The sequence below is a fragment of the Piliocolobus tephrosceles genome, chromosome 6 (assembly GCF_002776525.5).
Source record: "Piliocolobus tephrosceles isolate RC106 chromosome 6, ASM277652v3, whole genome shotgun sequence".
In the NCBI taxonomy this organism is placed as follows: domain Eukaryota; kingdom Metazoa; phylum Chordata; class Mammalia; order Primates; family Cercopithecidae; genus Piliocolobus; species Piliocolobus tephrosceles.
The window spans coordinates 140,702,390-140,724,792 of record NC_045439.1 but is presented as its reverse complement, the minus strand read 5'-3'; the positions used below and the strand labels follow the sequence as shown (position 1 = coordinate 140,724,792).

The following is a 22,403-nucleotide window of genomic DNA, read 5'->3' as shown; positions in this document are numbered from 1 at the left end:
GAGGACCATCATCTTTCTCCCACATTAGCAAAACGTATTTGCATTTTTCAGTGAGGTTCTTTACCCCACCAGTGCCCTAAAATAGCAAACAGTTCCCTGTTCAAAAGCAATAGTAAAGAAATTCACTGAAGAGTTTAATTGCCTAGGGACAGCTGCAGTAGTCGCATCATCGTCTCTTATTAAACTGTTGCAGAAATATTTGGTCTAGCCCATGTATTTTCAACTAAATAACACTGCTTACACTGCTTACGCAGTTGGTGATATCACGGAAGTAGCAATAAACCTTGGTTTTTTTTTTTTTTTTTTTTTTTTTTTTTTTTTTTTTTTTTGAGTCTCGCTCCGTCGCCCAGGCTGGAGTGCAATGGCGCGACCTCGGCTCACCACAACCTCCGCCTCCCGGATTCAAGCGATTCTCCTGCCCTCCCCCGCGCCCCGGTAACTGGGACTACAGGCGGGAGCCATCGTGCCCGCTCATTTTTGTATTTTCAGTAGAGACTGGGTTTCACTTTGTTGGCCAGGGTGGTCTCAAACTCCTGACTTCGTGATCCGCCCACCTCAGCCTCCCAAAGTGCTGGGATTACAGGTGTGAGCCACCGCGCCTGGCCAACCTTGGTTATCTTCAAATGCCTTCTTATCTCAGATTTTAAAGTGCATAGTCTTGTAGAATGATGATGCCTCTACAGAGGTTTGTTTACAAATTGTAACGTGTAGGTTCGTCCTTTATCTCTTTCTTATGAAGGTGCACGAATTGGCTCTACTTTTGGGGGTTGAATTTTGTATAAACTCGGTTGAGGAGGTGTGTCAGTTTCCCTTCTAACAGTAAGGTGCTTGATTAATGTGAGAAAAAATTAATGTTGGTCATTTTCAGTTACAATACCAAAATTTTTCTGCATACTTTACTCTGAGTTACTTTTATATTTAATTTGAAAGTCCATTGTAGGAGATAAATTATCACCTTTTAAGTTACTGTAAATTAATATCTTAGGTAGAAATTCATTTAGTCAGATCCTTCAGATATTCTAGGAATTGCCCCTTTTCACCTGCACTTCACTTCTGTGAAAAATAAACTGTTCATCAAAAGTCTTCATATACTTTTATTAAAAGTTCATTTCCTATTATTTTAGAAAATAGACCACGAAACTAGAGATTTTCTATGAATCTGTGATTTGTTAAAATGTCTCTCTTATTCGAAGTACCGTGGGGAAAACCAACTCAATTTGCCAAATTTGCATACATATTCTGAAGCTTTTCCTACGATAATGGCAAACTCATATTTCTTTCCCAATATTTGCAGAGCCAATATAATTACACGTCAGCTCTTCATAGCCTTTATATAGTAAGAAATCTTAAGTTTGATGATTTGAACAGGGATTTTCCAGAAAGTTCTAACTCTCATTGCGAGAAGCATCATAATCACTGATAATACAAGGCCATTCCATTTGGTATCATAAATGACAAAATATAGCTTTTTGATCTTTACCAAATCGAATAAACTACTGTCTAAATGTAAGGAATATTTAGTATTTGACATGGAAGTTGTATGTGATCTTAAGAGGTTTGCACGTTTGCATTTAGTACTTTTTTTCTTTTTCTCATTTTACTTTTTTTTTTTTTTTTTTTTGAGGCAGAGTCTCACTGTGTCACCCAGACTGGAGTGCACTTGGGCAATCTCGGCTCACTGCAACCTCCATCTCCCAGTTTCAAGCAATTCTCCTGCCTCAGCCTCCCAAGTAGCTGGGACTATAGGCAGCGCGCCACCATGCCCAGCTAATTGTTGTACTTTTAGTAGAGACGAGGTTTCACCACGTTGGCCAGGCTGGTCTCGAACTCCTGACCTCAAGTGATCCACCCCCTCGGCCCCCTAAAGTGCTAGGATTACAGGCATGAGCCACTGCACCCAGCCTTTTTTCTTTTTAAATGATACAAATCAAGATAGTCACTCAGTTACTGGCTGAGATAGTTTACTAGCCATTAAGCAAACTTACTGTAAAAAAAAACCTGTGCTTACTTGTAGTGTTCCTACTTGAGGGATTTACTTTTCACTAAATGTAATAGAAAATCCCTCCCCTCATGAAGTTATATTCTGATGGGGAACACAGTCAAATGAGTAAAATATATGTTAGATAGTAGTAAATGCTAAGAGAAAAATGAAATCAGAAGGGAAAATGGTAACAGTGAGTGCACCAGTGTGATAACACTTAGGAATATGAAAACTGGCCTATATTGGCTTCTGTTAGCTGGCAAATTTAACTGAAAATAGACACATTACTGAAAAGGTAGATGTCTAGTGATTTTTTTTAATTGTGATAAGATACACGTAAAATTTACCATTGTACTCATTTTGAAGTGTACAGATCAGTAATGTTACATACATTTACCCTGTTATGCAGCCAGTCTCCAGATTTTCATCTTGCAAAACTGAAGCTCTATATTCATTAAACAACTGCCCACTTCCCCTTCCCTCCAGCCCCTGGCAACCACCAATCAACTTTCTATTTCTATGAATTTGACTACTCTGGATACCTCATATAAATAGAATCATACAGTATCTGCCTTCTTGTGACTGGCTTATTTCACTTAGTATAATGCCTGCAAGGTCCATCCATGTTGTAACATGTGTCAGCATTTCCTTTTTCTTTTTGTATTTTTAGTAGAGACAGGATTTCACCATGTTGGCCAGACTGGTCTCGAACTCCTGACCTCAAGTGACCCACCCGCCTTGGCCTCCCAAAGTGCTGGGATTACAGGTGTGAGCCACCACCCCTGGCCATTTCATTCCTTTTTAAAGCTGAACAAAATTCTGTTGTGTGTATATAACACATTGTGTTCATCCATTCATCTATCAATGAACATTTAAGTTGTTTCCACCTTTTGGCTATTGTGAATAAAGCTGATATGAACATGGGGGTACAAATATCTGTTCCTGTCTCTGCTTTTGACTTTTTGGGATGTATACTCAAAAGTGGAATTGCTGGATCATATTTTCTATGTTTAATTTTTTGAGGAATCACCATGCGGTTTTCCATAGTGGCTGTATCATTTTACATTCTCACCAAAAGTGCATTAAGAGTTCCAATTTCTCCACGTTTTCACCACCACTTATTTTCTGTATTTCTGTTATTTTCTGTATTTGTTTATAGTAGCTATCCTGTTGCGTATAATGTGATATCTCACTGTGGTTTTAATTTGTATTTCTCTAATGATTAGTGATGTTGAACATCTTTACCTAGTCTTGTTGCTCATTTGTATATCTTCTTTGGAGAAACACCTATTGAAGTATTTTGCCCATTTTATGTATTTATTTATTTATTTTTGAGACAGAGTCTTGCTCTGTCTCCCAAGCTTGAGTACAGTGGCGCGATCTCGGCTCACTGCAACATCCACCTCCCAGGTTCAAGGGTTTCTCCTGGCTCAGCCTCTCGAGTAGCTGGGACTACAGGTGTGCGCTATCACACCCAGCTAATTTTTGTATTTTTAGTAAAGACAAGGTTTCATCATGTTGGCCAGGCTGGTCTCGAACTCCGAACCTCAGGCGATCCGCCCTCCTCAGCCTGCCAAGGTGCTGGGATTACAGGCGTGAACCACCGCACCTGGCCTTTTTTTTGCCCATTTTAATAGGGTTATTTTGTTGTTGTGATTTATTTTTTTAAGGAGGAAAATTACATTTTGCTGTTATAAATTCAAAAAATTTCATCTCTTATTATCTTGATCCCAATATCGAATCCTTAACCCAGAATCTGAGCCTTTCTCACCACCTTCACTGCTACTACCCCAGTCCAAACTATTCTTTCATCTTCTTTTTTCACCCTTGCCCCTACTACCAGCAGTATTATCTACCCAGTTGCCAGAGTTAGATCAGGTCACTTGTTTGACTAAAACTTTACAGACAGCTTCCTATCCTGTGCAGGAAAAAAAGCCAAAATCCTTTTCTTGGCCTACAAAACTCTACACGTTCTGCCCCTCATCCCATCTAAACTCTCAAACGTCATTTCCTGCTACTCTCCCTCACTCATACCAGCCTCCTCCTCACTGTGCCTTGAAAGTGTCCCGCATCCCACCTCAGGGCTTTTGCATTTGCCATTTCCTCTGCTTGGATTGCTCTTAACCTAGATATCTGCATGGCTCTTCCCTCACATTCTGTAGGTCTCGACTCAAAGGTCACCTTCTTGCTGAGTGAGGCTCTCCCTTGGCACATTATCGAGATTGCAGGCCATCTTCAAACCCATAGATATGAGTATGAAGGCATGCATGATTCCTAATCCTCTTCCCTAGTTTATTTTTCTCCTGGCACTTATCACTATTTTCTTTTCTTTCTGTTTTTGAGACAGGGTCTGGCTCTGTCACCCAGGCTGGAGTGCAGTGGTGTGATCTCAGCTCAATGTAACCTCCACCACCTGGGCTCAAGCGATCCTCCCACCTCAGCCCCCTGAGTAGCTGTGACCACAGGCGTGCACCACCATGCCCAGCTATTTTTTTGTATTTTTAGTAGAGACAGGGTTTCACCATGTTGGCCAAGTTGGTCTTGAATTCCTGGGCTCAAGTGATCTGCATGTCTCCCAAAGTGCTGGGATTACAGGCATGAACCACCACACCCTGCCCATTTATCACTATTTAACATACCACATGTTTTACTCATTTGTTTCTCACCTAGACTGTAACTTCGTGAAGGGATGAAATTGTGTGTTTTATTCACTTCCGTATCCCTAGTACCTAAAGAGTATCTGGAACATAGTGGGCACTTTAATAATATTTGCTGACTGAACAGGGAGTTTTGAAAGCAGAGTAGGTTGAATAACAGGAATGCAACTTCCATTGCATCTTGCATCCCCTGCCTGCCTTGAACATCAATCACTTTCCCCCTTGCCTTTCCACCACCACCACCACCAAGATTGTGGCAATAACAATTATAGACTCCCATTAAACAGTAAATTTTATTTAAAATAATGATTGCCTCCTATGTTTAAGAAATTCACCTGGCCGGGCATGGTGGCTCACACCTGTAATCCCAGCGCTTTGGGAGGGCGAGGCAGGTGGATCACAAGGTCAGGAGATCAAAACCATCCTGGCTAACATGGTAAAACCCCATCTCTACTAAGAAATCCACCTGGCCGGTCATGGTGGCTCACACCTGTAATCCCAGCACTTTGGGAACGCAAGGCAGGTGGATCACAAGGTCAGGAGATCGAAACCATCCTGGCTAACATGGTAAAACCCTGTCTCTACTAAAAATACAAAAAATTAGCCAGGTGTGATGGCATGTGCCTATAGTCCCAGCTACTCAGGAGACTGAAGCATGAGAATCACTTGAACCCGGGAGGCGGACATTGCAGTAAGCCAAGATCATGCCACTGCACTCCAGCCTGGGCAACAGAGCGAGCCTCCATCTCAAAAAAAAAAAAGAAAGAAAGAAAGAAAGAAATTCACCTGTCTCCTTCAGCACCCAGTATGGGCCCTTGCAGATAACACTCCAATATATGTCGATTAATTTTGATTTAAAAGAATACAGTCCAGATGCAGTTACTCACACCTGTTAATCCCAGCACTTTGGGAGGCCAAGGCACTGATCGCTTAAGCCTAGAAGTTCGAGACCAGCCTGGGCAACATGGTGAAACCCTGTCTCTACAAAACATACAAAAATTAGCGAGGCATGGTGGCACACGCCTGTAGTCCCAGCTACTCAGGAGGCTGAGGTGGGAGGACTGCCTGAGCCTGGGAGGTTGAGGTTATAGTGAGCTGTGACTGTACCATTGCACTCCAGCTTGGGTGACAGAGTGACACCCTGTCTCAAAAAAAAAAAAAAAAAAATTGCCTTTCTACACACCAGCAATGTCTTTGAAATTTTGATTGAAAAAATAATGTATAATAGCAACAATAAAACAATAAACATAATTATTCTCATGTTGCTTCATATCTATTAATTTTGAGACAGAGTCTCACTCTGTCACCCAAGCTGGAATGCAGTGGCACACTCTCCGCTCACTGCAATCTCCGGCTCCCACATTCAAGTGATTCTCGTGCCTCAGCCTCCTGAGTGGCTGGGATTACAGGCATGCACCACCATGTCCGGCTAATTTTTGTATTTTTAGTAGAGATGGGTTTTTACCATATTGGCCAGGCTGGTCTTGAACTCCTGACTTGAAGTGATTCGCCTGCCTGGGCCTCCCAAAGTGCTGGGATTACAGAGGTAAGCCACTGCCCCCGGCCCTTTTAATTTTTTTTAAAGACTATGAAGAGACAGACAAAAAATGAACACAAACTCCCAAAAGTGTAACAGGAGAGTTGCGGTCCTCTGTTTCGGCAGGAATGGAAACGAACAATACACTCACACAGAGGCAGAAATTACAGCTCCATAGGTCATTCATGGACCACTACCATATACCAAGCACTGTGGATTTTAAACACTCTAAAATGAACTAACTTATTAATTTAAAATGTTATTAGACATAATTTCTACATAATACATTTTTCAGTAGAGTAGACTGGTGTTCTTACAAATCATTTAAACTTTATTTTTTCTCTCATTGTTTAAACTTATCTATATTACTTTCTTTATATGTAGTTGTAATCATAATAACAGAACATTTCCGCATCCATTGTCTGACAAAATTATCTTGTGCATCTTATGACAAGTGTAGAGTAGAGGCTGAGAATGTGGACTCTGTAGACACATGGGAAGAACACTTACCATGTGTGGCCTTGGGCAAGACCCTTTGGTTTCCACAACTGAAAAATAAACATAAAAACAGTACCTAATTCATGGGGTTGTTATGAGAGGATTAAGTGAGTTCATATGTGCCAAGTCCTTAGATGAGGACCTGGCACAAGTAAATGCTATGTAAGTGTTAGATACATTTCTTATTGTATATGTGAAGACATTAAGACTTAGAAAGCTCGCCGGGCGCGGTGGCTCACGCCGGTAATCCCAGCACTTTGGGAGGCCCAGGTGGGCGGATCACGAGGTCAGGAGATGGAGACCATCCTGGCTAACACGGTGGAACCCTGTCTCTACCAAAAATACAAAAAATCAGCCAGGCATGGTGGCGGGGGCCTGTAGTCCCAGCTACTCGGGAGGCTGAGGCAGGAGAATGGCGTGAATGGAGCTTGCAGTGAGCCGAGATCGCACCACTGTACTCCATCCTGGGTGACAGAGCAAGACTCCGTCTCAAAAAGAAAAAAAAAGAAAAAGAAAAAAGACTTAGAAAGCTCTAATTTTTCTCAAAGTTACTCTACCAACCAGCAGTGGTAGAGCAAGAACTGAAACCGTATCTTTTCTCTTCAAGCAGGGTTCTTTGTATTCCACATACAGTGGAAAAGTGGTAAATACCAAACTAAATAGCATGGTTGGGAACCAGACATAGACATGCAGGAATGACAATAAAATTTCAGAGTTAAAAAATCACCAATCTAATCCCCTTCCCATTTACGATTCTATCCGCCCCCTACCCATCTCCCGAAGGAATTGACATGTAGTCTCTGAACAGCTCCAACAACAGAAGACTGTCTCAGGAGGTAACCCATTCCATTTTCTGAGGATTAAAACACTCTTCGTGTCTCCTAGTTACTAACACATTACTTCTAGTTCTATTTTAAAAGAGTAAGTCTCACTGATTCTAGGACTTTCTGTTTCATGTTTCACTTCATTTACTTCTATACATCATTCTAAATTTGATTTTAAAATAGCAAAATTATTGTATGAGAAAACAGGTGGCACCATTTGAAATACCTCAAAAGGAAATTCAACAAGATTACAATCTCCTGTCTTTAGCATTCACAGTTAATTCATTACATCTGAGATAATATTTCAAAACTTATTGCTGTTCTTGTAAAGAATCCATATGAACTCCAATTAAAGTATACTGTTTTTTAAAAAGCTATTAAAAACAAAGGCAAGTTTTCTTTTTAATTTTGAACCATCACATATTTATTAAACATTGAGCCTTTATTATATGATAAGTGCTGGAAAGAAAACTTCATAACACATGGTTCTCACCCAGTTGTGGACAGCAGTGTTTTCAGTATGGCTTAAATGGACTATATAAATAGATTTAGAACTGCTAGATTTTGTTGGCAGGGAAAGTTACTGGGATTTCAACACTGTCAAGGCAACATTGACAAGTGCCTTCAACACCGTCAAGGCAAAAGTATTTCTTGGATGAATAAATGACTGTTGATTTTGAAATGTGATCTAAAATTAAGTGACACTATTTAGATTTTTATTCAAACTTTCAAATTCTTGCTTCCTTCATTTTATAAATTTAGAGATTTGAAAACATAAGAAACTAAAATTTTGGTTGTCATCTCATGGGAAGAGTCTTGATACAGTGTGTAAAAAAGGTAACAAAGGTGTCTATTTTCATCTAGTTCTTAAACATCTATGTCTTCTGAAATAAAAATATCCACTTTAAGTGGAGTTTTACATTTATATCTATTTGCTAGAGTATTAATTTTTTATTTTGTATATTTTTATTCTTCCTTTAGGGTTTGAGTAGACAACTTTTTAAGTCTGATTTTAAATTATGAACTAATATGAAAATGGAGTAAAATGCATCATTTTGTGGTTAATAAATTCAATGTTCTGTTTACAGACAGATTGTTATAAAATTACTGATATATTCTCGCAGAAGCAGTAAAGGTTATGTCAAATAAGTACTAAAAAAATTATACTACATAGTGTTAATGATGTTACCTTAACATACCAGCTTCAGGGGCTGCATAATTGTTTCTGCTAACCCATAAATTTTTGAGTAACAACAAAATTATTGTGATTTTTCTTACTAAATAATTCATACATTACAAAGCATGTATGTAACAAGGTCCATGAATCACTAAAGCATATAATGATCATATATCTAATGACATATCTCTTTTCATAAGATGAATTCAAATAGATTTATGTATTTAGGTTAACTAAAAAATACTGAGTTTATAAGATTCATAATTCTATCAACAACAACAAAGAAAACTTCAAATCTTCTTTAAGAAGTTCAGTTTCCATGATTTGCTTTTAAAATAGAAAGCTTTTGTTTATCAAAATCCTTGTTTAAGCTACGTTTCATGAAGTTTTACAGCTTTTAAATTGATACTATAAATATCACCGAAGATAAATTAATAATATAATGGAATAGTACAATGTTCATAAACTGTATTTAAAATGATATAAGTGCAACTAAAATAGCCATAAGCAATACTACATAAAACCGCTTACTAGTAGTAACTGATATTCTTTATCCAGCAACTAGGATCTAAGAAAGGATATTTTCATTTACTAACACTTTACATGCCTTACGTTGGTCTTATCTTAAATAATCTCCAACCAAATGTAACCTTTTCATAATGTTACTAAAAATGATCCCAAATGAAATTTCATCTACTTAATCAAAACTAGGTTTCATAATTAAAAATTTTTAAATTCTAAGACTGCTACATACAAAATGATGTCAACATGCTTTAACTATTTTAATCTCTAACATTTTTAAACCTGATGCAGTCATATAACATTGAATCCTTTACTAATTTTTAAAAATTGTTTTTAATTGTGATAAAATACACATAATATAATATTTACCATCTTAACCTTTCTTTTTTTTCTTTTTAGAGACAAGGTCTTGCTGTGTTGCCCAGGCTGGAGTGCATTGGCTGTTAACAGGCACAATCATGCCACACTGCAGCTTTCGAACTGTTGGGCACAAGTAATCCTCCTGCCTCAACCTCCCATTAACTGTACCATTCAATGGTTGTAAGTACATTGATGTTATTCTACAACCATCAATACCATCCATCTACAGAACATTTATCATATTGCAAGAACATTTATCATATTGCAGAACCCAAACTCTGTACTCATTAAACACTAATTGTGCATTGTCCTCTTCTTTTTTTTGAGATGGAGTTTCACTCTTGTTACCCAAGCTGGAGTGCAATGGCCTGATCTCGGCTCACTGCAACCTCCACTTCCCAGGTTCAAGCCATTCTCCTGCCTCAGCCTCCCAAGTAGCTGAGATTATAGGCACGCGCTGCCACGCTTGGCTAATTTTTTGTATTTTTAGTAGAAATGGGGCTTCACCATGTTAGCCAGACTGGTCTTGAACTCCTGACCTCGGGTGATACTCCTGCCTTGGCCTCACCAAGTGTTGGGATTACAGGCGTGAGCAACTGCATCCAGCTAGTCCTCTTCTCTTTAATAATTTTAAGAGCCTTATTAAGATATAATTCCCATGCCATACACTTCTTTCATTTAAAGTGTACAATTCAGTGGTTTGCATATAGTCACAGAACTGGGCAACCAAACCCAATCAATTTTAGAACAGTTTCATCAGCAGCAAAAGAAGCCCCATGCCCCTTAGTGGTGACTCCCCATTTCTCCCCAACCTCTTCAGCCCTAGGCAACCACTAATCTACCTTCCGTCTCTATAGATTTGCCTATTCGGAACATTTCATATAAATGGAATTATATGAGATCTTTTACAACTGGCTGATTTCACTTAGTGTAATTTTTTTCTTTTCTTTTCTTTTTTGAGACAAAGTCTGGCTCTGTCGCCTAGGCTGGAGTGTAGTGGCGCGATCTCAGCTCACTGCAACCTCCGCCTCCCGGGTTCACACCATTTTCCTGCTTCAGCCTCTCGAATAGCTGCGACCCTGTAGTCCGCCACCACGCCCGGCTAATTTTTTGTATTTTTAGTAGAAACGGGGTTTCACCATGTTTGCCAGGATGGTCTCGATCTCCTGACCTTGTGATCCGCCTGCCTCGGCCTCCCAAAGTGCTGGGATTACAGGCGTGAACCACCGCGCTTGGCCTCACTTAGTGTAATATTTTTAAGCTTCATCATTGCTATAGCTTGTATCAGTATTTCATCCCTTTTTTGAATGAGTAATATTCCATTGTGTCACTATGCTACATGTTACCTGTTCATCAACTAATGAATATTTTTGTTTCCACTTTTTTGCTAGTATGAATAATGCTGGTATGAACAATTGTGTACAAGTTTTTGTGTTGATATATGTTTTCAGTTCTCTAGGGTATATACCTAGGAGCAGAATTGCTGGGTCATATAGTAATTCCATGTTTAATATTTTGAGCAACTGCCAAACTTTTCCAAAGCAGCTGCACCAATTTACATTTCCTCCAGCAATGCATGAGTTTTTCATTTCTCCACATTCTCATCCACACTTATTTTTGTCTTTTTGATCACAGTCATCCTAGTGGATATGAAGTGGTATCTTGTTGTGGGTTTGTTTTGCATTTTCCTAATGATTAGTTGAACATCTTTTCATGTGCTTGTTAGCCATTTATGTATCTTCTTGGAGAAATGTGTGTTCAAATCAAATTTTCAATTGGGTTGGTGAGCTTTAAAAGTTATTTATGTATTCTGGATATAAGTCCCTTATCAGATATATGATTTGTACATATTTTCTCCCATTCTGTGGGTTGTCTTTCATTTTCTTGAGAGACCTTTGAAGCACAAACATTTTACATTTTGATGAAGTCGTGGTTGTATTTGTCTATTTTTTCTTTTGTCATCTGCCTTTATCCTTTTCCGAAATGTTATAGGTTGGTGCAAAAGTCACTGTGGTTTTGGTTTTGCCTTTTTTTTTGTTGTTGTTGTTGGTGAGACGGAGTCTTGCTCTGTCGCCCAGGCTGGAGTGCAGTGGCACGATCTCGGCTCACTGCAAGCTACATCTTGTGGGTTCACGCCATTCTCCTGCCTCAGCCTCCTGAGTAGCGGGACTACAGGCGCCTGCCACCACGCCTGGCTAATTTTTGTAATTTTGGTAGAGACAGGGTTTCACCATGTTAGCCAGGATGGCTCTATCTCCTGACCTTGTGATCCGCCCACCTCGGCCTCCCAAAGTGCTGGGATTACAGGCGTGAGCCACTGCACCTGGCCACCTTTTTTTTTTTAATTGCCAAGTTTGTGTTGGTGGAAACTGTTTTAGCCACATTTTCATTAAAAGAAAAATAATTCCACATCTGATCTCCAATTTATATTAGAAAACTACTCTGTGGACTGTGGTCATACTAGTAACACTTCTTATTGTTGGGAAAACCCTGGTGAAACATTTGTCAAGCACATAAAATGATATGAAAATGAAATCTAGTAATTAAGATTTGTGTTCTATCGATTGTGTAGCTTAAGTAATTTTTCATTACTAACAGATTTAATAAGTATAAGTAGTTAAAGATTCTGACTTGGCACTAGTCATTAGCATGTAATTGAACTAGTAAAAAAGATCAGTTAAAGTTGTGCTGATTACCACCTTATCTTTGGAAGGCAATTAAAGACCTCAATCACTGCAACAAGATTTGATTGTGCAGCCTTTATTGGACATTGATCTTTCAGCAAAGTGCAGTTACATTTTCCATTAATTTACAGTAACAGAGTTTAACTCTGATACCCTAGACTGTTGACCCAGGTGAGATGTAATGCTAAGTACTTGTTAGGTTAAGATGCCCCCAAATGTCATTATTGTCTGAATAGTAAGTGCTGAAAAACAGTAGATACTCAATCCACTAGCTTTAGGATAAGGTTTCTGTTGTCTGCATCAGCTTTTCAGTGAAGTGAAACTAAGATCTTTGCCTTTTATGTCGTCCCACTTATTCAAACATCATTAACAGAGTTAAAAGATATTTCATGAAGAACTATAGATGTTCTGTGCTTACAGTTTTGGGTGAATATAAATATAAATGTTGTGAAGTAAAATGTACTTTAAAAAATACATATGGTTTTTAATACTTAAAAATGTTTCAGCCAGGCGCGGTGGTTCATGCCTGTAATCCCAGCACATTGGGAGGCCGAGGCGGGCGGATCACCTGAGATCAGGAGTTCAAGACCAGCCTGACCAACATGGTGAAACAGTCTGTACTGAAAATACAAAATTAGACAGGCGTGGTGGTGCATGCCTGTAATCCCAGCTACTCAGGAGGCTGAAACAGGAGAATTGCTTGGACCTGGGAGGCGGAGGCTGCAATGAGCCAAGATCGCACCACTGCACTCCAGCCTGGACAAGACTGAAACTCCTCTCAAAAAGAAAAGTTGCCGGGCGCGGTGGCTCAAGCCTGTAATCCCAGCACTTTGGGAGCCCGAGGCGGGTGGATCACGAGGTCAGGAGATCAAGACCATCCTGGCTAACATGGTGTAAACCCCGTCTGTACTAAAAATACAAAAAACTAGCCAGGCGTGGTGGCGGGCGCCTGTAGTCCCAGCTACTGGGAGGCTGAGGCGGGAGAATGGCGTGAACCCGGGAGGCGGAGCTTGCAGTGAGCCGAGATCGCGCCACTGCACTCCAGCCTGGGCGACACAGCGAGACTCCGTCTCAAAAAAAAAAAAAGAAAAGAAAAAGAAAAGTTTCAATTTTTACAGAAGTCAACGTTAGAAAAATATTAATGCCCCAAAATGTGTGGTAAACTATAACTGATTGTACAATTTGGCATTTTAGGACATCAGCACTAAGAAAATAGAGATTTTTGTATTAGCAGCCTCTCTCATACTCTGAAATAGGTTACTGAATCTTTATAGTGGCTCAAACCTTACACAGGAACTGAGAATTTTGCCTAGAAATTTATTCCAATACATTCATTTGTATAGAAATAACAATAGAAGAGATGCAAGATTTTGTACTAAAAGTACACCTTTATTAAAACAGTTTTGGTTGGATTAAAGACAAAAATCCTATCAAAGAAATATGACAGAAAAGCTAAATCAGTGGTTTCACCAATTAAGGAAACTACTCATATGCAGAAGAGCAGGGCCTGTTCAGCTCCCCACATGCCACTTCAGGGTTAGTGGGCATGTGCCTTCAGCGCACCTCTCCTTCTCTCTCCATCACCTTGTTTTTGAAATGTTTTAATTAATGAAGTCCTTTAAGTATAAATGTAAATATACGGAGCAGAAGAATGTGGATTATAAAAACAGAGCTTTTGCAGAGACAAAAGTAACTGATGCACATTTTCGGGTAGAAAAGTCTCTTGTTTCATTCTTCTCAGATTGCAAGTGGAAAAACGAAAACACAAAGGAGGAGAGCTATTAGCCTGAGGTCAAAAAGACAGCACTGATACTAAAAATAGGCTTAGTCTCCTGACTTACACGTTTATACTTTCTCCCTTTTAGGCCATAATACTTTGGTATAATATGCAGCTTTAAAGAAAAAACTTAAACCATTGCTGTTCAGTGGGAAGTACTGTTTTCAGACTAAAAGTTTGCAAGACTTAATAAATCCAATGAATGATATTTAAATTTTTAAACCACACCTTTACCCATTGTTGAGTTCATCCTTCACCATGATCAACTCCGTAAGAGCAAGAGGTCTATTGATTTTCATGTAATACAAGAAAATATTACATTTGCTTAATTGTTATAGTGAGCACATTAGACAAGAAATCAAGGCCCTATTTAATGCTGCAAGCAGCAGAGAATTACAGAGATCAATAGGGTAGTTTGTCAAAGATGTTCTCCAAGGAGACTTACCTATCACATATGGACAAGAAGTCACACTGACTATAGCTATTGAAAAACAGGTAAGCAGAGTCAGCAGTACAAATTATCAGAAATCAAACAGGCCAGTGTGAAAAGAGGTGCAACTCTACTGAAAAGCTGTATTCATAGTCTGGTAATTAAAAACCATTTTATCAGCCTTGTGTTGGGACGAAACCTTTACAGCCAGTATTGACAAGACCAGCAGCAATGAATGAGCAGTATTTGACTTAACACTTATGAGCTATAGTTATTTAACTTTGCCCATTACAGAGGAAATCAGTTCTAGCCTTCCCTGCAAAATGCTAATAGTCAGTTGTTTTATTATTAATGAAGCTTAATGTAACACTATCTCCTTTGTGTAAGCCATTCATTTAACTAGTGTCAAGTATATTCTTCTGGACTAAATATATTGGCGTAAGTACTTCTTTGATTAAACTGTTACTCAGAATTGCTTTTAGACAAGTGAACACTACACATATTTGCAGAACAGTTCACTCTCTGTAGATCATTTAAAATGACTACCTTTAACGAAGCTGGTTTGTATTACTTCATTATTCTGGTGCCTTCACCTCAGTCACTTCTACTCACTTTCTCTACTGACTTGACAGGAGTAAGCATCCAAATGTTGAATTTTATTAAATGTTTTGCTACAAAAATGTGTAAGTGTTGCAGAGTATCAGCAACACATTAACATAAAATGATATATAATGTATGTTTGTAATTATGGGAGAGATCATAAATCTTAAACACCCATTGGTTTAGAAATTAAATAGTTCTACTTAGTTCTTCCTAAATTACTCCAAATTTCTGAAATTTACCATTCATCTGGGTATTTTGTGACTACCCCAAGGATAAATTTTTTAAATGACTTGGCTTTCAAAAATGCAATTAAGTTAATAAAATTCAAATGCAAAAGTGCCATTAGGTCTTTAAAATTTCAGCCCACTCCCTATTGCCAATAAGTCTATGGATATATACCATTTCAGTTAATTGCTTTTATAAACAGTTACTAAATTTATTTTTCTGCATCTTTCTAGAAGACCTTAATTGTTCTGGCAGCTTTATAGGAAAGCTATTTTAACTTTTAATAAGTCTGAATTTAATTCACCTTGCTACACTTGTATTAACCACTTATTATTACATTTTAAAAATGATATGGTTTTGGACTCTTTAAGCAACAAGAAGTTTCAACATTACACTCCAACCCCTCCTCCAGGTAAACGGCACAAGGCCTTTAAAACATTTCTACTTACAATCCTGGCAGCTGAATGGCTTAGTCTTGAGATTATAATTAGATTCTCATCAATTTTGGATTTGCCAATGATATAATTTTCCATCATACATCCTAATGTCTTCTACTTCTTTTTCCATTGTTATATATTTCCCCCCCTCCTCTTGTGTGTGGGCATCTCTATTTTTTCTTCAGAGTTGATTTAAATTGTTAATACCTAATTATAGAATCTATTACATTGTAATCATTTTTTATCTGTAGGTTAACCTAGTTCTAGGGAAAAAATGGTATGAAGCTTCATGTGTTTGTAGTTCCCATCAGCTAAATAGAGTACGTAATATATAACAGTGTACGAAAAGCTTCACCTCTTGAGGGCCATAATGATTCATCTTAAAGAAGCAGATACTGTAGAAAGAAAAAAGTATTTGCAAAAGTTTTAAAGGATCAAAAATAAATACTGCACATATACACAGAGAAAATCCACTGATATTTATGTTCTTCGATGCACACTTTCAATACATGGCACCTTCATCTTCTTTATTGAGAAAATAAACTGTTATGGGTCCATAACTGGTATGTACAGTCTCTGTGACTCTGGCAAATAACCAGGAGCCAAGTCCATATAATAAAGTTGGAATACCTAAAAAACAAATGAATATGTATAAACATCAATGCTTATTAATCATGCAAGTTACTAATCACATATAACACTCTTCAGCAATGTTAACAAATTACAATGTGGTAAAATATAAAAATATTACTCAACATTGACTATGATTATCTAAGGGCTCAATTTCATCAACGTGGAACATGATGGCAATTACGTGAGTCGAGAGGTTTTCACACTATAGACAAGGCGGGTATAAATGTTAATTCAAGTACTTCATAAATTCATTACCCTTGAATAATCATGAAGTAATTCCATATTCTTTTCATAAATAAGAAAATGGAGAATACTCATTAATTTAGTTGTAGATACTCCTGATTATTAGCCTTGAGCTAAAATTACTAGGTTAACACTACTGGGGTTTTTTTTTTGTTTATTTTTTTTGAGATGGAGTCTCACTCTGTTGCCAGGCTGGAGTGCAGTGGTATCTCGGCTCACTGCCACCTCCACCTCCTGGGTTCAAGTGATTCTCCTGCCTCAGCCTCCTGAGTAGCTGGGACTACAGGCGTTGCGCCACCATGCTCAGATAATTTTTGTACTTTTTTAGTAGAGACGGGGTTTCACCATGTTGGCCAGGATGGTCTTGGATCTCTTGACCTTGTGATCCCCCTGCCTAGGCCTCTGAAAGTGCTGGGATTACAGGTGTGAGCCACCGCGCCCGGCCAACATTACTGTTCTTTAAGTTAGTAGTAACACTAATGGCTGAAGTAATTTTTGTGCAACTTAAAAGAAGCTGGGTCAAAGAGCTGTCTTTAAAATCTAAGGCAAAACCTAACTCCAAGTAAGATTTCAGTACAACAGGCATGAGAAAAAAACTATTATTAGCATTTTTTCAGTTGATCTGAAAACAACCTTGTTTCAGCCAATTTGAAATCAATATACAGTAGACTGCAACATGTGTTTCTTCTTTGGAATTGATAAGATTTTGCTACTTTGAGATTAGTTGCCTTTTGTGATATACAAAACTAAACACACTATCCAGAGATACACATTAAGCACTCACTTGCATATGAGACTGTTGGACACAAAACAAACTTTCACAATTCCTATCTTTTTAAAGGTACTTATTTAAAATCAATGACTACTAACATATTAAAAAATGTAATAAAACCATAGGCACATGAATCAATAACAAGCATTAATTTTATGCTCTTATGAGGGAAATGGGCAGAAAGTGATACTTTATTTTATTTTATTTTATTTTATTTTTTTTTGAGGCGGAGTCTCGCTCTGTCGCCCGGACTGGAGTGCAGTGGCCGGATCTCAGCTCACTGCAAGCTCTGCCTCCCGGGTTTATGCCATTCTCCTGCCTCAGCCTCCGGAGTAGCTGGGACTACAGGCGCCCGCCACCTCGCCCGGCTAGTTTTTTTGTATTTTTAGTAGAGACGGGGTTTCACCGTGTTAGCCAGGATGGTCTCGATCTCCTGACCTCGTGATCCGCCCGTCTCGGCCTCCCAAAGTGCTGGGATTACAGGCTTGAGCCACCGCGCCCGGCCGAAAGTGATACTTTAAAAGGAAAGCTGTACATTTGGAAAATCACTTACTTTCTAGTAATAAAGAAAGCGGCCGGGCACTGTGGCTCATGCCTGTAATCCCAGCACTTTGGGAGGCCAAAGCAGGCAGATCGCCTGAGGTTGGGAGTTTGAGACCAGCCTGACTAACATGGAGAAACCCCATCTATACTAAAAATACAAAATTAGCCAGGCGTAGTGGTGCATGCCTGTAATCTCTGCTACTCGGGAGGCTGAGGCAGGAGAATTGCTTGAACCAGGGAGGCAGAGGTTGCAGTGAGCCGAGATCACACCACTGCATTCCAGTCTGGCGACAAAGAGAGACTCGACTCAAAAAAAAAAAAAAAAAGAAAAAGAAAAAAAGCAACACATGCTCTGGACTAATCATATTGCTAAATTTTTGTCTTATTTTTCTGCAAGAATATATTTGCTGTGTTAAGCTCTTTTTGAGTGTGTTTGTTGAACTACTTTGTGCTTCTCCCTGAAGCTGCATTCCAGTCACTGTGATACCAGAGATTAATCAGGAGAAGCATCACATCACTAGCTGGTAACGAGGAGAAGAGGAAAAAAATGCCCATTCAGGCTAGCATCTCTCTATTTTTAGGAATATACTGGGTCACAGTTTGTCACCATCACAGGGTTCCCTGGAACTCCTGTGAAACCTTTTATAGTGTATCACCTTCTTTGCCCTGATAATGTCCAAAAGAATCTCTAAATACCTCAAGGGAATGTCATCAAAAAATCCACAAAAAACTAGAATAATAAAGCTACTTATAAATCATTTAACCACAAAGAAAAAAAAAAGGCAAGTGGCACAGGGGTGGGAAGTGGAAAAAGAATACGAACAAGCTAGGCAAAATGAGAGAAGTAGAGGGAGTAGTTGAAATAAAAAATGAATTTAAAATGCAATATCACAACTTCAAAAGCTGAAAATCAATGGAATGAGGAAGAAAAATATAGGCTCTAGAAGCAATTACTAATTTTCTAAGCATACTGAGACTAAAATATATAAAATAGGCCTCTTAAACCAAGGCTAAGTATATAAATTTAAGGAATACCTGGTGACACTGACAATTTTGTTTTACAGTATTTATCACAGTTATCAGTTAACATATTGATTTTAAAAATTCATACTTTTGAAAAATCATAAATACAGAAAAAAAAGTCAGTATCTTTTCAGCTAAAATCAAGGGCTGATTTTTATTAAGATTACTAGCTTTAATAACTATATTATATCTTATTAAAAAATAACCAGGAACCATTAGCAGTAATGCTGTTTGACAGGAGATGGAGTTATGATCGGAGTCAGAAATTCTGTATTTTTTCCCTTTGCTGTCTATTTAATGCAGTCAGACTAATACTCAAAATGGGAAGGTTTGCCACCTATATAACTTATATATTACAAAATCTTCTTTGTAGCACAATCTTCTTTGTATGCTTTAAAGTCTGTAAGATTCTATGGAAAATTCAATTTTTTCTGAAAAATTAAATTTATATCTGAAACATATAACATCAAAAGAACCTGAAAATCAGTTCTTTGCATAATAATTCACTTTGAGTCAGTTGAACAGTAGGTAAACCACTGTCAAATTAAGTACTTTAAAAAATTAGAATTCCTCAGTAAATCCCATTCATTCCAATGGTAAGTTGCTTTTCTTAAATCTCAATCTACCTCTCAGCAGGATACCTAGACTAGTAAACCATCAATAAAATGTCAGCTTCCAATGAAGGGAAGACGGAGGAGAAAAGGAGCAAATGGGTAAACAGAAATCTTTATTATTTACAAAATGGAAAAATGAATTACTCTAGTAATTACTAATTTGGAAGGGAAGAAGAGGAACAAAATCCTAAGTATAATATTAATAGGATATGTACTTGATCATCCAGAGAGACGACTGTACATCACAGAATAGGAAAGGACTCTATAATCTAATTCACATCCCCTCTACCTTCAGACAAAAATTAAAAATAAATGTTACCAGATGTGTTCACCACTTTAAAATATTTTTAAATTTGCTTTATCAGTATATCCCAATTTGTATTAAAGTATGCATGAACAAAAAGTTGTCCTTTTTGCTTAACTTAGAACTCTTACTCTCATTTTACCAGGATTTTTAGGATGTCCAAAAGACCATACATACCATTAAATCACTCTCTCACATTAAAAAACAAAACAAAACAAAACACACTACAACTGTTGTTTCTTTCAACTTTAAAAGGTTTTACTTTTTTATGTGTGGAATGTTCTGAGTATCCACTTTTTTTGGATGTCTTTATATCTAAAAGAGAGGCCCCTAATCATTGAAGTGATCTTAAACAAAATGTTAACACTAAAAATGTGACTTTAAAGGAAAAAAAGGCATTTGGTTTACCTATAACCCTCCCGTTATGCTTTTCCTATTATTCTTTAGGGAAGAATGATTTCTTGCTTATGAAAATGCTAAAATAAACTTATACTACTCGAATCTAGTTAACACTCCAGTCTTTCCAAATAATTTCGAATTGAATTTCCTAAGTCACCTCACCTTTCAACTTCAACCAACCTCCAAAGTAGTGGGCATGCTCTATACAGTCCATCAGTCAAATAATAAGAGGCTTTTTTAAAGGATAACACTTTGCTAAATAATTTTCTCCTTACAGGACAGTCCAGTGGAGTAACGGCTCAAAAAGTCCATGACTGACATATATGTTATTATAAGTAAAAATACACAGACCATTTTTAACCTTAATGGACGATCAGATTATGTAATAGTATTACTAGCACGGCTGCGCAGGGTATAGTTTAATTCTGGCTTTTAAAACCTGGCTAGGTAACATGTTTCATTCAGCTCCATGGCTAGATTTTGAATCACTGAAATCTAGATTGATTTTATACAGCTATTAGTAAGTTCAAAACATCCTGAGGCCTTCTGTTTTCCCCTGACCTATTTCCATATTCATACCTCTTCTGTCATTAAACGAAAAGAAAATATACACCTAGTGACAGTAAACACCCTCAGGGCATCTCCATGAAAACATACAAATATTAAAGATCTTTAAAAATATTTTAGGCCTAGTACCTCAGGAAGCATTATGTCTGGTGCTTTTAGTAAAACAAACTTTGAATTCATATAAAGAAACTTAAAGAGTAGTTCCAGTTCTTGCAACATAATGCAGCCGCAAAGTGATGTTCACGGGAATGAGTCCTGTCATGCAGTAGGACGGGTGTCAATTTCGGAGCCACTTTCCAGGGGGCGTTTCCTGACGCCCCCTGGCTTAGTGCCCAGACAGGGGTCGTCCCTAGTTAACTTGGGCAGGACAGGAGGGCGGCCCGCTCCTCCCTAGGCCCGAGGATGCGCCCGCAGCAGGTGAACGGCTTCGGGAGCCAGGAGCTCGGCAAGCTGAGGACCCTGGGCAAGGACTATAAAGGACCCACGGCGAAGCCAGCGCCGGGGGGGCAGAGCCGACCCCGGCGGGACTCCACCAGCCCGCGAGCGTTCGTCAAGTGCTCGGCCGCTGCGGGGCCGTCCCGGCGGAGCGGGCCTCACCGCGTGGGCGCGGTAGTCGCCACTCACCGAGGTTGACGACCTTGAGCGCAGTGAAGAAGCGGTTCTGCCGGGCCAGGTCCTGCCAGGGCGCCTTGGAGCAGTGGTACTTGATGAAGGGGAAGCAGCCCGTGCGCAGGACGTGGTAGTTGGCGCCCTGCACCGGCCAGTTGAAGTGAGAGAGGCCAAACTGGTCGTTGCGGACGGCGCTGTAGGGCACGCAGAAGGAGGTCCAGTGCGGCAGGCGCCGCTGCAGCAGGTGCCGCGTCAGCACCTCGGAGGCGCTGGGCTTGGGGCGGGCGGCGGCGCGCGAGGCCCACGGCCTGCACAGCAGCAGGCGGAGCGCGACCTCGTGGGCCATCCGCAGGGCCTCCATGGCCCGCCGCGCCGGGGACGCAGGCGGGTGTCCGCAGCCGCCGGCGCACAAGCACGCCCCCCGGCGAGCGGCGGCAAGGCCAACTGGCGCCGCGTGGGTGCCCCAAAGCACCGGGGGTGCGGCAGCGCGTGCGCACAGCGGTCCCGAGGCCTCCCGCTGGGGGTGGAGTCCGGGGGACGGGAGGCGTGACCTGCGCGAGGCGGGACCTGCGGGAGGCGGAGGGACACCTGCGTCAAGGCGCTGGTTTTGAATGGCCTGGTATGACCTCGCGCCGTCATTAGTAACCCTGGGGCGGAGGAGGGATTCGGGGAGGTCTCATCAATTTGGGTCTGAGGAAAATTTAGGTGTAAAATAATTCAATAACTTAACCACCTCCGCAAGGGTCAGAACTCAAACCCAGGTCTCCCTCCCACTCCCTGGGCTTCAGGGAAACTCTTGGGTGTCGTTGTTGAAACACGACGAGGCGTCCTCACGGAAGTGAGTAGACAGCCGAGATCCCAGGTCTGCGTTGTTTGGTAAGGCCGGGAGCACTTTTGTGTCTAGGTCCTCGATGTCCGGTTCACTGTTTAAAATTAGTCCCAGAGATTTCAAAATCAAAAGTTTATTTAAAAATCTCACGTGTC

The 22,403-nt window shown here is 39.6% G+C and overlaps 1 protein-coding gene and 1 long non-coding RNA gene across 5 annotated transcripts; one reads left to right on the top strand and one right to left on the bottom strand.

Moving 5' to 3' along the window:
- The first annotated feature begins 374 nt into the window (after positions 1-374).
- Positions 375-12,803, top strand: LOC111548343. 3 transcript variants are annotated; one of them, XR_002733377.1, is made up of 3 exons: positions 375-435; positions 9,596-9,736; positions 12,747-12,803. It is a non-coding gene; the product is annotated as an uncharacterized LOC111548343 (long non-coding RNA). The 3 variants fall into 3 exon arrangements; XR_002733375.1 differs by lacking the exon at positions 375-435 and adding an exon at positions 7,154-7,509; XR_002733374.1 differs by lacking the exon at positions 375-435 and adding an exon at positions 8,259-8,334.
- Positions 12,804-16,168: 3,365 nt separating this feature from the next.
- C6H15orf61 (chromosome 6 C15orf61 homolog) lies at positions 16,169-21,956 on the bottom strand. Of its 2 annotated transcripts, none has more exons than XM_023220764.1 (2): positions 21,435-21,956; positions 16,169-16,342 (listed from the first exon to the last, which is right to left on the bottom strand). In XM_023220764.1, the coding sequence occupies exons 1-2, from the start codon at positions 21,778-21,780 to the stop codon at positions 16,215-16,217; spliced, it is 474 nt and encodes a 157-aa protein (XP_023076532.1). In that variant the 5' UTR covers positions 21,781-21,956; the 3' UTR covers positions 16,169-16,214. The 2 variants fall into 2 exon arrangements, with proteins under 2 accessions (XP_023076532.1, XP_023076533.1); XM_023220765.1 differs by lacking the exon at positions 16,169-16,342 and adding an exon at positions 19,868-21,065.
- Positions 21,957-22,403: the final 447 nt, after the last annotated feature.